Source organism: Thamnophis sirtalis, unplaced genomic scaffold (genome assembly GCF_051295495.1).
Source record: "Thamnophis sirtalis isolate CommonGarterSnake01/CBP01778 unplaced genomic scaffold, rThaSir2_p1.2 scaffold_18, whole genome shotgun sequence".
Classification (NCBI taxonomy): domain Eukaryota; kingdom Metazoa; phylum Chordata; class Lepidosauria; order Squamata; family Natricidae; genus Thamnophis; species Thamnophis sirtalis.
In genome coordinates, this window is record NW_028261398.1 from 590001 (window position 1) to 603718 (window position 13718).

General features: G+C 40.1%; 2 protein-coding genes across 2 annotated transcripts in view; one reads left to right on the top strand and one right to left on the bottom strand.

The window, feature by feature from the left end:
* Nucleotides 1–13718, bottom strand: part of LOC148042286 (SLAM family member 6-like) — a 979974-nt gene that overhangs the window by 501429 nt on the left and 464827 nt on the right. The window lies entirely within an intron of this gene.
* The window catches only part of LOC148042294 (uncharacterized), a 59519-nt gene that overhangs the window by 15316 nt on the left and 30485 nt on the right, over nt 1–13718 (top strand). The window contains exon 4 of the mRNA XM_087703019.1: nt 3980–4090. Coding sequence (XP_087559145.1) covers nt 3980–4090 — 111 coding nt within the window. The remainder of the gene's footprint in view (nt 1–3979; nt 4091–13718) is intronic.

Here is a 13718-nt window from a genome sequence, read left to right on the forward strand (position 1 = left end):
TTGTTATAGATTTCTGTTATGATTCCCAGTAACAAAATCTCTGGTTTAAGGTCTATGTGTTTGTGTATCATTTTCTCCAACCACATGTGAATTTTAGTCCAGTATCTTTGGGCTTCAATACAGTGTCTGATGACATTTCCAGCACTTTTCCAATTTATTCTTGGACATTCTTGCCATTCTCGTTGGGGGTAGATGCCATCTGTAATGCATCTTATACAAATTTTCTCTATATGCAGTTGACATTGTCATTTTATAATTTTGAGACCACAATTTTTGCCATTTCTCTAAATCAATCCCATGCTCAAAGTTTTCCCCCCAAACTATGTCTATTTGAATAAAAAGTATATTGTTCTTTTGTAGTATTTCTTTCTCTCCATATATCTTTTAAATTTATTTCATCTATCATCCTGAAGAAGGATTCCAGAAGCAGTTTTCTATTTAATTTTGTTGTTTTGTGTGTTTTGTAGTCCATGTTCTGGTTTACAATGTCATTAAAATCTCCCATCATACAAATATCAACATAGCCCAAATCCAAGATTTTTTTGTGCAGTTATTTTTATAAAATTCATCTTGCTTTTCATTAGAAGCATAGATTCCTATTAGGAGTATTTTTTAAAAATATTATCCATAATTTCCACCATCAAAATTCTTCTCTCTTCATCTGCGTAGATTAGTTTCGCTGGAATATTATCTTTAATATAGAAGATCACTCCTCTTTTCTTACAATTCACCAGTGTAGTAAACATTTTCCCAAGCTTTGGTAGTCTTAGTAGGTGTTCATGTCTCTTTTAAATGTGTATTTCTTATAGACAGATTATGTCAAGTTTTAGCTGTTTTAATTTGTGAAATATTTTCTTTCTTTTAATTGCTGAGTTAAGTCCATTTATATTGATTGTGACCATTTCCCTCCATATTTATACTTTATAGGATTTATAGCTCTAGTTGATCTGGGTTCTCATTGTTCTCTGAGATTTACACACACAAACACACCCCACACCACCTTCTTTGTCAATTCCCCCTATGGCTCCTTCTACTTTTTCAATCTCAGTTATGGGTGTCTGCAGTAGTTGTGCCACTAATTCATCTTTTCCAGTTTCCTTATCGATTGTATCTATTCTATATCTTTGTCTTTGCCATGTAAATAATAGACCTTCCGGTATGAGCCATCTATAATTAACACCTATTTTAATCAGAACCTTAATCAAGAATTGATATTCTCTTCTCTTCTCTCTCACTCTTCTCGGAATTTGTTTCAGAACTACAATCTCCTTGCCTTTATATTCTAATTTTCTATCTCTCATTTTCTGTAGTATTTGTAGTTTGGTTGCTTTCTTGGTAAATCTTACGTGGACTTCCCTTGGAAGGGCATTTCTCATTGCATATTTTGTATGTACTCAGAACATTTCATCTATCCTGCCCATCATCTTCTCTTGGGATATCTCTAATACATTTGTCAATATCTCAGATCTGTACTAGGTTCCCTCCTCTTTCTTCTGTTTTGAAATCTTAGGAAAAATTCAGACCTATCCATCTCCCATCCTAGTATTCCACTGTTCTCCCTTCCCACGTCGCTCAATCATCTGTTTAACTCCACAACCTTTTTCTCTTCTTGTTGAACCTTTTCTTCAATTTTTTGGACTCTGTCTTTGTATTTCATCATCCAGTTTTGCATATCTTCCATTTTCCTTCCATTTTAGCAACTTTTTGTTCTATGCTTTGATTTTGTTGCTCTATTGTCTCAATTCTTTTTTCTATCCTCTCAGTCTTCTTTACAATGGTGTCTAACTTTTCATCCTTGCTATCAGCTCCTGCTTGTAATTTCTGTATCGCTTGCATGATTACCACTAAAGTTACTCCCTTCCCCTTTTCTTGTTGAAGCATTGACTGTATTAATCTTTGTCCTCCTGCAGGTGAGGAGGCAGGGGTTGTTGTTGTAGAATGAACAGGTGTTGTTTTTCTACTCATCTTCTAAATTTTTTCTTTTATATTCTAGTCCAGTTAATATCACAAAAAATTAAACATCAACTTATGAAGATAAAAGATTATAAATAAAGTGAGAGGAGAGAAAAAAGGAGGAAAGAGGAAAAAGTGAAAATCACTTTAAAAAATAAAGGAATAAAAAAGAGAAAAGAAAGAGAGAGGAGGGAAAAAAGTTTTCAATCCAATTTACTCAAATTTTAAGGCAAGCCATCCATTTGTGTCCAAAATCTTCAAAAGAAAAAGACAGCAAAAAAAATCAGGAATCAATACTTCAAAGCCTAAAAAAAGGGGGAAGTCAAAGAGCCAAGGGAAAAAAATAATCACCTCCCCAGCAAGATAATATAATAGTATAAGAACTGCCACAAAGCTAGAAAAAGTAAATTCAGTCTCTTTTTTTATAAGATAAAAGTCTTTCCAAGGTCACTCTGAGCTTTCCCTTAGCGCTTCTGTTTAGTCTAAAGTAAGTTTCCAGATACTGAAAGTTCCACAGGAAACAGCTGTGTAAACAGTTGTATTCCTGCCCCTTTCAGCCCTTAACCAAATAGCATTCAAGGGAATCGCTTCTCTCTAGTAATAATGTTTCAAGTCCACTAGATGGCAGTGTTAATTGTATCAACTCTCAATGCTTGTTTCTTCCATCTTTATTTTGACTTTTCTTTAAAAAAATCGGAAATACAACAAGAGTAGCCAAAAAAGAAATAAAAGAGAAAAAAAATATTCAGGGCAATTAAGATTTAAATATATTCAATGTCCCCACAAGGTCCAAAATTAAAAGTATAAAAAAGCGGAGTAAACCAATCCACATTGGATTACAATGTAAGTCCAGCCTGACTTCTGAAAATAAAAAGGGGGGAAAGACTTCAATTGGACAACTTATACCCGCTGCTTTTCTCTAGTCAGCCTCATTTTAAATTAAGTTTCCAAATTTAGGGTGTTCTCTTTCCAATAGAAAAAAGGGTTTAAAAACTCTCACCAACACAACATGCTTCTCTCCTGCCCTTGCGTGTAGGAGCTGTCATCAGCTTCAGCAGCCTGGTGGCTGACTCACAATCGCTGGCAAAGGGGGATTTTTCTGGGTCACCAGAGACTTTGCGAGTGTCTCTGGGACCACTGGATCTCCCCCTACCTTTCACCATCTCTCCGGGATGGCTTAGATCCAGATAGGACCATCCAGATGATCTGAATTAGACGGCTATTCCGGAGAAGCCGGAAAGTCCATCTTCTCACTGTGACGTGAAGCTCCTCCCTCTTGTTCCTTCTCTGGACCTTCAGGGTCTTTGGAAACAGAAACAGTTCACTTACTGGTCCACCAGATCACGCTCCCGAATTGATGGGGCACCAAGGAGGCCGATTCTGCCAGATCTGGTGGGATGTGGGGACCCAGTCAGGGAGAGGAATAGGAATAGGAATAGGAATAAGTTTATTTATAGGCCGCCCTTTTCCCTGAGAGGACTCAGGGCGGCTAACAACTTATATGGGAGGGGATACAAACAGTAACATATAACATAACACGTAATTAAAAGAATAAACAACATTCATTCAGCATTCGGGTGGGGGCGAATCAAATCTTTACCCCCAGGCCTGACGGGATAGCCAGCTCTTGAGGGCTGCGCAGAAGGTCTGAAGGGTGGTGAGGGTACGAATCTCCATGGGGAGATCGTTCCAAAGGGTCGGAGCTGCTACTGAAAAGGCTCTCCTCCGCGTAGTGGCCAGCCGGCACTGGCTGGCAGATGGCACTCGGAGGAGGCCTAATCTGTGAGATCTGATAGGTCTCGAGGAGGTAATTGGCAGGAGGCGGTCTCCTCATACCAACACAAGAATGGCAAAAAAGATACGGATGAACTTTACCCAGAACCACTTAGAATCTATTGTAACTCATGCTGACAAACCCATTAGAATCTCATGTTGACCTTTAGATTCCCTCCGCAGGGACTTCATGTCAAGCATTGAAGGGAGGGGCTTAAGGAAAGGATTAACAGGGGATGCTGATCTTTTTCAGACCAGAGTGTCTCCGGGTTGCCTCTCTGGGCCCTGCTGTGCCTTAGCAAAATGGGAAGCCTTCTCCTCCTTGGATGCTTGGGACTCATCTTGAGAATGAAATCCAGAAAAGGTACCACTTTAAGGGTGATCTCTGAGAAACCCACACTTTCCCTTCTCTTTTCCTGCTCCTTCTGCCCCAGAAGAGTTCATGGGTTGCCCAGAGGAACAGGGAGGCTCCAGAACCAATGAGCACCATGGACATCTCCTAAAGCTAATGGCCCCTATCTGGTCATTGGAGCTAAGTGCAGAGGTCCATTGGTTCAGATCCTGGTAGAAACATTTAAGCCCGGAGAACAGGATCTGGCCATGTATATTTGATGGGTCCTAAAATGGATACAACTGAACCCATACTGGTCAATCCAAATATAATCTCACTCTCTCCATCTTGGTCTCACCAAGGTCACCGGTGTATGACTGGTGCAGTTTCAGTCTCACACCAAGACCTGAGTCTTGACTCAGAGAGTCTGATAGTCTTCAACCACCATCTCTGCATCTCCAAAGGGAACATCTCTTCAATGAACGATGCATTTACCACTGCCTGCATCCAGCCCTCTAGCCCCTCCCTGGTCACTCTGGCCAGCTAGTGGGGGAGAGATCTAATCCACAGGTGGCACAAGTGAGAACAGGACCTCCTGATCTCTACAGGCTGAGAATGATGTCATGTACCGCCATAAAAACAAAGCCTTTCCGTGAGGTTTGCCCAGCTTAAGATGTCCAGGGGAGATTGACACAAAGTGATACCATAGGATTAATGTGGGTTTCCAATTTGAGCCTACCTCCTTCATGGAAGCAGAAATACAATGGATGGATGGATGGATGGATGGATGGATGGATGGATGGATGGATGGATGGATGGATGGATGGATGGATGGGTGGGTGGGTGGGTGGGTGGGTTCCCCTTCTCCCTTTGCCCCTTCTGACCCACTCCACTGCTGGCCCCTTGGACCTCTGTCCTCTGGCACCATCGGTCTCATAAAGCTCAACCGTGGCCTTGCTTTGCTTCCCAGGAGATGGAGGAGGGAGTCTGCTGGGCCAATTCCTGCCAGTCTTCCTGAGGAGCCAGCCGCCGCCACCATCTCCATGGGCCAAAGCTTGCGATCTTCCGAGCTCCATTTCGGACCCTGATCTTCCGCAGCGGCATTTGAGAAGGTTCTTCGGGACAAGGTCGCTTCCATTCCACCAGGGGGCAGCCCAGTGAGATCCTTCACCTGTTTGGCTAGAGGGAGGTGCTCCGAGGGTGGTCTGTGTTGCTTCCCTCTGGCTGCTTTCACTGCTGCCTTGCCTGGCCCCCAAAGACCCTCCCCAACAGCCCCACGCTTGCTTCATTGTAAATAGTCCTCAACTAAAACAGTTCATTTAGTGGCCGTTTTTCAGCAGCACTGAAAAAAGGGGCTCTTTTTTCACTCTTATGACCGTCACAGCAACCCCATGACCCAAATTCAACCGTTTGACCACTGGCCTGTATTCATGACAGTCTCTGTATCCCAGGATCCTGTGCTCCTTTTTGGCACCTTCTGACAAAGCAAATTCAACTGGGAAGCCAGATTCACTTAACAGCCAGTGGTTCACTTAACAACTGTGGCCAGAAAAGTCATAAAATGGGACAAACTCACTCATTGTCTTGCTTAGCAACAGAAATTTGGGTCTCCCTTGTGGTTGTAAGTCGAGGACTACTTGTCCTTAATATTCAGGAATTGATGAATCCAATAACATTCAATCATGAGAAAAGGATAGTCCTGAACTTGGGCAGCGATAGAATCGGAAGTACCTGGTTCAAGATTAATGTGGGTTTCCAGTTTGAGCATACCTCTTTCATGGGAAGAGAGGCCCCACCATGTCCTCTGTCCTGGAGCCATTTTTTTTTTTTTTTAAACAGAACTTTTTTATTTTTCTTTTAAAAAAAAACAAACACAAATATGTCATTTGTCAATCATTAAAACATTGAAGTACAATTTTTTTTTGTTGTGTGTACCCCTCCCTCCCTCCACCCCCCCACCCCCCCTCCTCCTTCCCCCCCCCCGACTTCCCAGAACCCGTACCCGGTATGGATTTTTAACTAACACAGTCTAAAATCTATTGAGAAAAAAGAAATAAAGAAATTAATGACATTCTAGATTGACCTTAGCTTCTTCTTACTGAACTAACTTTTAACAGTTTAAATCATTTCTGATCTTAAGCATAGGCTAATTGGAATATCTTAGTCCCGTATTTATTTTGTATATAGTCAATCCATTTTTTCCAGTCTCGTTTGTATCTCTCATTTGAATGATCTTTGAGATATGCCGATATTTTAGCCATTTCAGCTAAGTTTGTTACTTTCAATGTCCATTCTTGGATTGTAGGCAAGTCTTCCTTCTTCCAATATTGCGCCACCAACAGTCTTGCTGCAGTTATCAGGTGCAAAGTCAAATTGGCCTCTACCACTGTAAAGTCAGTACATATACCTAGTAAAAATAACTGAGGACTAAACTTTATCCTTCTTTTAAAAACATTTTGCATGACCCACCATATTTTTATCCAAAATGCCTTAACCTTTTGGCAAGTCCACCATATATGATAATATGTAGCATCGAGAGAACCACACCTCCAACATTTAGGCTGTACATTCGGATACATAAAAGCCAACTTTTTAGGATCTAAATGCCATCTATAGAACATCTTGTAAAAATTTTCTCTCAGATTTTGAGCTTGTGTAAATTTCACATTTCTTACCCAAATTCTTTCCCATGTATCCAACATTATTGGTTCCTCAATATTTTGAGCCCATTTTATCATACAATCTTTAACTAATTCTGTTTCCGAATCCATCTGTATTAATACATTATATATCCTCTTTATATGCATTAAGCTTTGATCTCTTATTTGTTTAAACAGATTATCCTCAACTTGAATAAAACCAATTTTTTGATCTATTTTCCACCTAGCCTGTAATTGCCCATACTGGAACCATGTTTGAACTACCTTCTCCTCTTTTAATACCTCTAAAGATTTTAATTGTAATACCCCCCCTTTCTGAGGTAAGAAGCTGTCTGTAAGTAATTCTGTCCTGTTTTTGTGCTGTATTCATATTTTCAATTGCGTGTCTAGGAATTGCCCACATGGGTATCTTGTCATTTAATTTATATTGGTATTTCTTCCAGACCCGCAATAAAGCATTTCTTAAAATATGACTTTTAAAGTTCTTATCCAATTTTTTGTTGAATAACAGGTAAGCATGCCAACCAAATAGCAGATCGTGTCCCTCAATGTTCAATATTCTATCATTGGTTAAGTGAATCCAATCACTAATTACAGATAATGCCACTGCATCATAATATAGTTTTAAATTAGGTAGTTTCAATCCTCCTCTCTCACGTGCATCTTGCATTATTTTCATCTTTACCCTCGGCTTCTTTCCTGCCCACACAAATTTGTTAATACCCTTCTGCCATTCTAAAAGGTTCGCATCTTTTTTTAGTATAGGTAACATTTGGAAGAGAAATAAAAATTTTGGTAGAATGTTCATTTTCACTGCCGCTATCCTACCCAGCAAAGATAGGTGCAATTTCTCCCATTTTTTCATCTCTGTCTGTATGCTATGCCAAAGTGGTTCATAATTATGCTTATATAATTTCCCATTTGAAGTTAAAATGTTAACTCCAAGATATTTGACTTTTTTAACTACCTCACATCCTAGCATCACTCCTAATTCTTCCTTTTGTTTAATATTCATATTTATAGCTAATATTTTGGTTTTTCCTAAGTTTATTTTAAAGCCCGACACTTGACCATATTGATTAATCATATTCATTAAAACCATACTGGATTCCTGCGGTTGTTCCAATATTATAACCAAATCATCCGCAAAAGCGCGGACTCTATATTCTTGCTGCCTAATCTTGATCCCTTTTAAACCATCCAAGCCCCGTATTTTATTCAACAATACTTCCAAAGTTATAATAAACAATAATGGGGACAAAGGACAGCCCTGTCTTGTACCTTTTCCAATTTGAAAAGAGTCTGTTAGACTTCCATTGACTATGATTTGTGCTGTTTGCTGTTGGTATATTGCTTTAATTGACTGTAAAAAATTATCTCCTATCTGCATTTTTTGCAGTATCATCAACAGAAATTGCCAGTTAACTCGATCAAAGGCCTTCTCAGCATCCAAAAATATAAACGCAGCAGGGATCTGGTTGTTCTTTCCCAAATATTCTAATGCATTAATAATTAATCTAACATTACTTTTCATCTGTCTCCCTTGTATAAAACCTGTTTGGTCCGTATGTATCAATTGTTGAGTGACCAACATTAACCTATTTGCTAATATTTTAGTAAAAATTTTATAATCTACATTCAGTAATGAAATAGGTCTATAATTTTTGGGTTGAGTAGTATCCTGATCTTCTTTGGGTATCAAAGATATAAACGCTGTCTTCCAAGATGGAGGGACTTTACCTTCCGTTTGAATCATATTAAATAATTCTCTAAGAGGTTCTACCATTTCTAACTGTAAGTTTTTATAGTAAACCGCTGTCAAGCCATCTGTACCTGGTGCTTTCCCTGACTTTAATTGCTTAATTACCTGCAGGATTTCTCCCGAGGTTATTGGTTGATTCAATTTTTGCCTGTGTTCTTCTCTAACTGAAGGTATTTTCTCTTTGTCTAAATATTTGTCTATGTCTAAACCATTAATTTTATCTCCTTTATACAGTTCTGTAAAAAATTCCCAGAAAGCCTTTTGAATCTCTTCCTGTTGAAACACCTCCTTCCCTCTATAAATCAGTTTAGATATATTTCGAGTTTTCCTTTTTTTCCTAATCTGATAAGCTAACCATCTGCCAGGTTTGTTTGCATTACAAAAAGTATTGTGTTTTGCATATAATAGATTAGTAGCCACCTGGTCAGAGATCAACATGTCAAATTGAGATTTTAATATGTTAATAGCTTCCTTAACCTTTGTATCGTCTGGGTTAATTGTTAACTCCAGCTCTTTTCTCTTAATTTCCTCTTCCAGTTCTGTTCGTTTTAACCCTTGCTTATTTCTATGTGTTTTATTTATATTCATCAAAACTCCTCTCATATACGCTTTGCTTGCGTCCCATACAAATTCCATAGATGTACCCTTATTCATATTCAAAACAAAATATTCAGATAATAATTTTTTACAATCATTAATATACTTTTCATATCTAAATAAGTTTTCATTCAATCTCCAAGACCTTCTTGCCTGCACTACCCTTCCCAACTCCATCCAAACTGGGTTATGGTCCGAAAGGATCCTAGCTGCAATCTTTGTTTTCTTGACCCTAGAAAGCAAATCATTAGTGGTTAGAATAAAATCAATCCTTGAGAGGGATTGATGCCTGTCCGAGAAGAAAGTGAAGTCACATTCCTCTGCATTTCTTTCTCGCCAAATATCTCTCAATTCAAAATCATCCATAATGTCAAAGAAAGATTTGGGTAACTTTGCTCGCATCTTGGTATTTAGGCGGGAAATCTTCTTATCTTTCTTAGTGTCTATCACTCCATTCCAGTCACCCAATAGTATACAGGAACTATAGTCCCATTGTACTAATTTAGCATGAAGATTTCTATAGAATCTATCTTGCTGTTGATTGGGAGCATAAATTCCCAAAAGTAATGTCTTTTTCCCTTCTAAGATTAAGTCTAAAGTAATATATCTTCCGAAGGGATCTGCTTCTATTAATTCAGCTTTCATGTCTTTTCTTAAGTATACAACTATACCATTCTTCTTTTCCATAGCAGAAGCTACAAAATGTTGACCAAGTTTTGAGTTGATCAAATATTTTTGATCAGTTGATTTGATATGAGTTTCTTGCAAACAAATTACATCGTTCTTAAACTGTTTGAGATAATGAAATATTTTCTTCCTCTTCTGTGGAGAGTTCAGTCCGTTGACATTCCATGTTAAAATCTTAGTTGTCATCTTTGGTTGGTTGAAGCATTTTTAGAGCTTCCTGCACGGCCTGTTTAACCTTAGGTCTAGCTCCTCCCATTGCTTCCAGATTTGTTGTTGTAGATCCTTGATCGATGGCCGATGATTGTTGATGCTGTTGCTTTTTAGCTTGTTTCTCCATACGTCTAGTAGTTATGCGGCTAGGTCTTGGTTCCATAGCACCTTGCACTTCTAGAGAAGAGAGATGCTCCATCTTGTCTGGTGGTTGTGTAGTTTGCTGTCTATCCTGTCCTTCTTGTGGTCTTTCTCTAGGTCCAGATGGTGCAGGGTGTCCGGCCTTCAATATATTATAATAAAAATCTCGGGCTTTCCATACAGAGTTGAGGCGGTATCTTTGCTTATCAAATGTAAATATGATGCCAAATGGTGCATCCCATCTATACTGTATCTGACGATTTCTGAGTTCTTCGACCAAAAAAGTGTAGTCCCTCCTGGCTCTTAACATTTGAGGTGGTATCTCTTTCAAAACAGCCAGGTCTTGACCGCCAATTTGAAGCTTAGTATTATAAGATGCTTGCAGTACCATATTTCTAAACTCTCTTGTAGTAAAATATATAACGATGTCTCGAGGAAGCTGCTTCTGCTTTGCCAGCCAGGAGTTAACGCGGTAAGCTTTGTCAATTTGCCAGACTTGATTGGTCCCTGGTCTTCCCATCAGGCGGTTAAAAGCTTCCGATAGGATCTGTTTCAGGTTCTCCTGTTTCTCCTCACGCAGCCCCCTTACTCTTAATGCGAACTCCATTTGTCGGTACTGTATCATAATAATTTCTTTTTCAGCTTTTTCCACTTTTTGTTCCACCACCTCTGTTTTCAATGTCAAATTAGCATTGGCATCATTAAGAACCTCTAGAGTATCTTCCACTCCAGAAATATGTTCTGTTAATACAGTTACAAGACTCAGCATGTCGTCTCTAATTTTATCAATCTTAGCATCAAATTTCTCATACAGCTCCTGTTTAAGTCCATTTATTTCACTTTTAATTTCTTCTTTCATTTCTTTCATTTCCTCTTTTCTCTCCTGCTTTACCATCTCTCTGTTATCTCTAAACTTATCTTCCATTTTAATTGTCTGTGCATTGAGAGCCTCGCTTAGATTACTCAGGAAAAATTCTTTCATTAACACATCCCCAGCAGGGGGTGTAGGAAGCGGAGGCTGCAGCTTTGTGCCAGGCATTGAGGATGTGCCCCTGGAAGTAGAGGGTGACGACTTCAAGTTAATATTTGGTTTTGAAGCCATTTCAAAATTTATCTGCCTGCAGTTAATAAAACTCTATTGCCTGAATTTGCAGCTTTAAGTAAAGAGGCTTTTATTTTGAAGTTTAAGGCTTGGCAAAACTTTCAGTGAGTAAACATTGTAACAAGACCATTCAGCAGATTCATCACCATTTAACTTCCAAATAAGCAAGGTTAATGAAGGAGTAAAATTCTTCTATTGTGAAACCAAAACAAATGATAAGCAATCTCTTTTGTTTTGAATTTTTGTGAGAGTTAGCAAAAAGTGTTCGTTATTACCGGAGAGGCCAGCCTGCTCGGCGCCATTTTAGAAGCCTCTGAGTAAATAATTTTTCGGAGGAGAAAAAGAAAAGAAGCTAAAATGTTGATAAGCAATTATTGTCCACAGTAAACGGATCCAGCTCGTGATAAGAATAAATCAAACAAAGCTTAGAGCAGAGTGGGAGAGACCTACTTTGTCCTGCACAAGGCAGTTTGAAGTTCCCAGCACGGACAGCCGTTCTGCCTTGGGCTAGCCCCCCTTTCCTGCAAGCACAAAAGCTGCAAAAATCGAAGAGCATTTGCCAGCAAAACAGTTTCTTCTTTCCTTCTTGCCTGAAGGATAAGAAAACCTGATAAGACGTCAGATGGAAGATCCTCTAAACAGGTACGTAGCCAGGAATTCGGAGGCAGCTGATTTTTTGCTGCCCCCACCAGTAGGCTCCTCCCAGGAAGCCCTGTCCTGGAGCCATTTTGTCTTTTCTCAGAAAACGTTTCCCTGGAATTTGAGGGTCAGAAATGGGGCATTTGGAGGGTCTCTTGTGACCCAACCATGAAGCTTCTCTCTGGCCTTGCATGAGCTTCTGGAGAAGAAAAACTGACTGGCATTCTGGGGGAGTCTTTTCAAAGTGAAGACCACTCCACCCTTTGAAACAATTTCCTGGAGTCAAATTGACAGTAATAATTCCAGAAATATTGGGGTGGTGACTTTTGGGGAGCCCCGTGGCCTGTTGTCCCCTCTCCCAGTCCTTCCAAGGAGAGTGAGTCTCCATGGACAGCAGAGGATCACATCTCATCTGTCTGTCTAGAAGGGGACACCAGGAGATACATTGCAGAAATTGTTTTAGGAACCAGAGTGTCAGATCCCTAAAAGTGATACTGCCATTCAATTGGGAGGAGGGGGGGCCTTGGAGACGATTTATTAGCAGTGCTTGTGACAACTGACATTTTACAACTGGTTTCCTGGTGCCCGCCCAAGCTCCTTGAGATCCCCCCACCTTTTGGGGGAGTTTATGATGGCCATGTGGGATGTTTCACTTTAATGTCTAACGGAAGATAGCCATGGGAATGTATGTTTATTTGGTTCTCAGGGCAGCTGGTAAAGGAACCATTTTCACACTTGTGTATTGGCTAAAATCTGCATTCTGACTAATGGGACGGGTCTCTACTGCTTTAATTCCACTCGCATTGTCTAAGGGGATTCAGATGTTGCTTTGAACTTATTGTTTTCCATTCTACTTAAGAAAATCTTCCTTTTGAAATACTCCATTTCAAGAGTCTTCCCTAGGAGAGTGATACAAAAATTTGCAGATCCATTGATCTGCAAATTCTTAGTAAGTATCCCAGCCTGGCCTTCCTCCTTTGCCCTGAGTGATGTGGAGAGGAGAGAGGGTTTTCTGTGGGGTGGGCTTTGGGTGCCAAGTTTCTGAGGAGGTGCACTTTCTAGATGGAGTCCAGAGCTTCTCACCTGCTGCTCCCTCCTTTTTAGCTTCTGTCCCAGCGTGTTCCGTCAGAGTTTGGGGTAGTTTTTCATCATTTTTGACAATGCAAATAGATTCAAGATGCTCTGGTCAGGCCTAGCCTTGTTTACATTTGAACCTGACCAAACATCCACCATTTCCTTCCCTGTCCCACCCTGCCTACTTCCTTCCATGCCTGGAGCTTTGGCACAGCTGAGGACTTGCATTTCTAGGATGGGTTAGAAGTGGAGTTCAAGCCCATCTCTTTTCCCCTGGAAGGGGGCCTGTGGGGGCCCATGCTAGCTCTTCCCAGGCTCCCTTCTCCATGGGGCACAAGTTGGACTGGGGCAGGCCAAATCAATTCCCCCATGGGGCTGGCAGGAGGTTCTCCTATTTGAACAAGGGATTCAACTAGAAGACCTCCAAGGTCCCTTCCAACTATGTTATTCTGTATGCTGTATATTCTCCATTAAAAAGGCTTTGGGACCAAAGATAAAGCTGACATTGAATTGGGACAGAAAAGATCCTGGGGAAGACAGAACTTTCCATAGTTATTTGTGCAGGAGAACCGTGGGGATTGGAAAAGGCTTGGACTGCAACAACAATAAAATGCCCCCCTTTGTTGGTCCTTTCTATCATTCCTCGGTTCACTTGGCCTCTTTGAATCCTAACCCTCATCTATATGCCCAAGAACGTGCTGTGTAATTGTGGTCTTGATAAACTTTAAACCCCCCAAAAACCTTTTGGGAAGGAAGGAAGGAAGGAGGAAGGAAGGAAGGAAGGAAGGA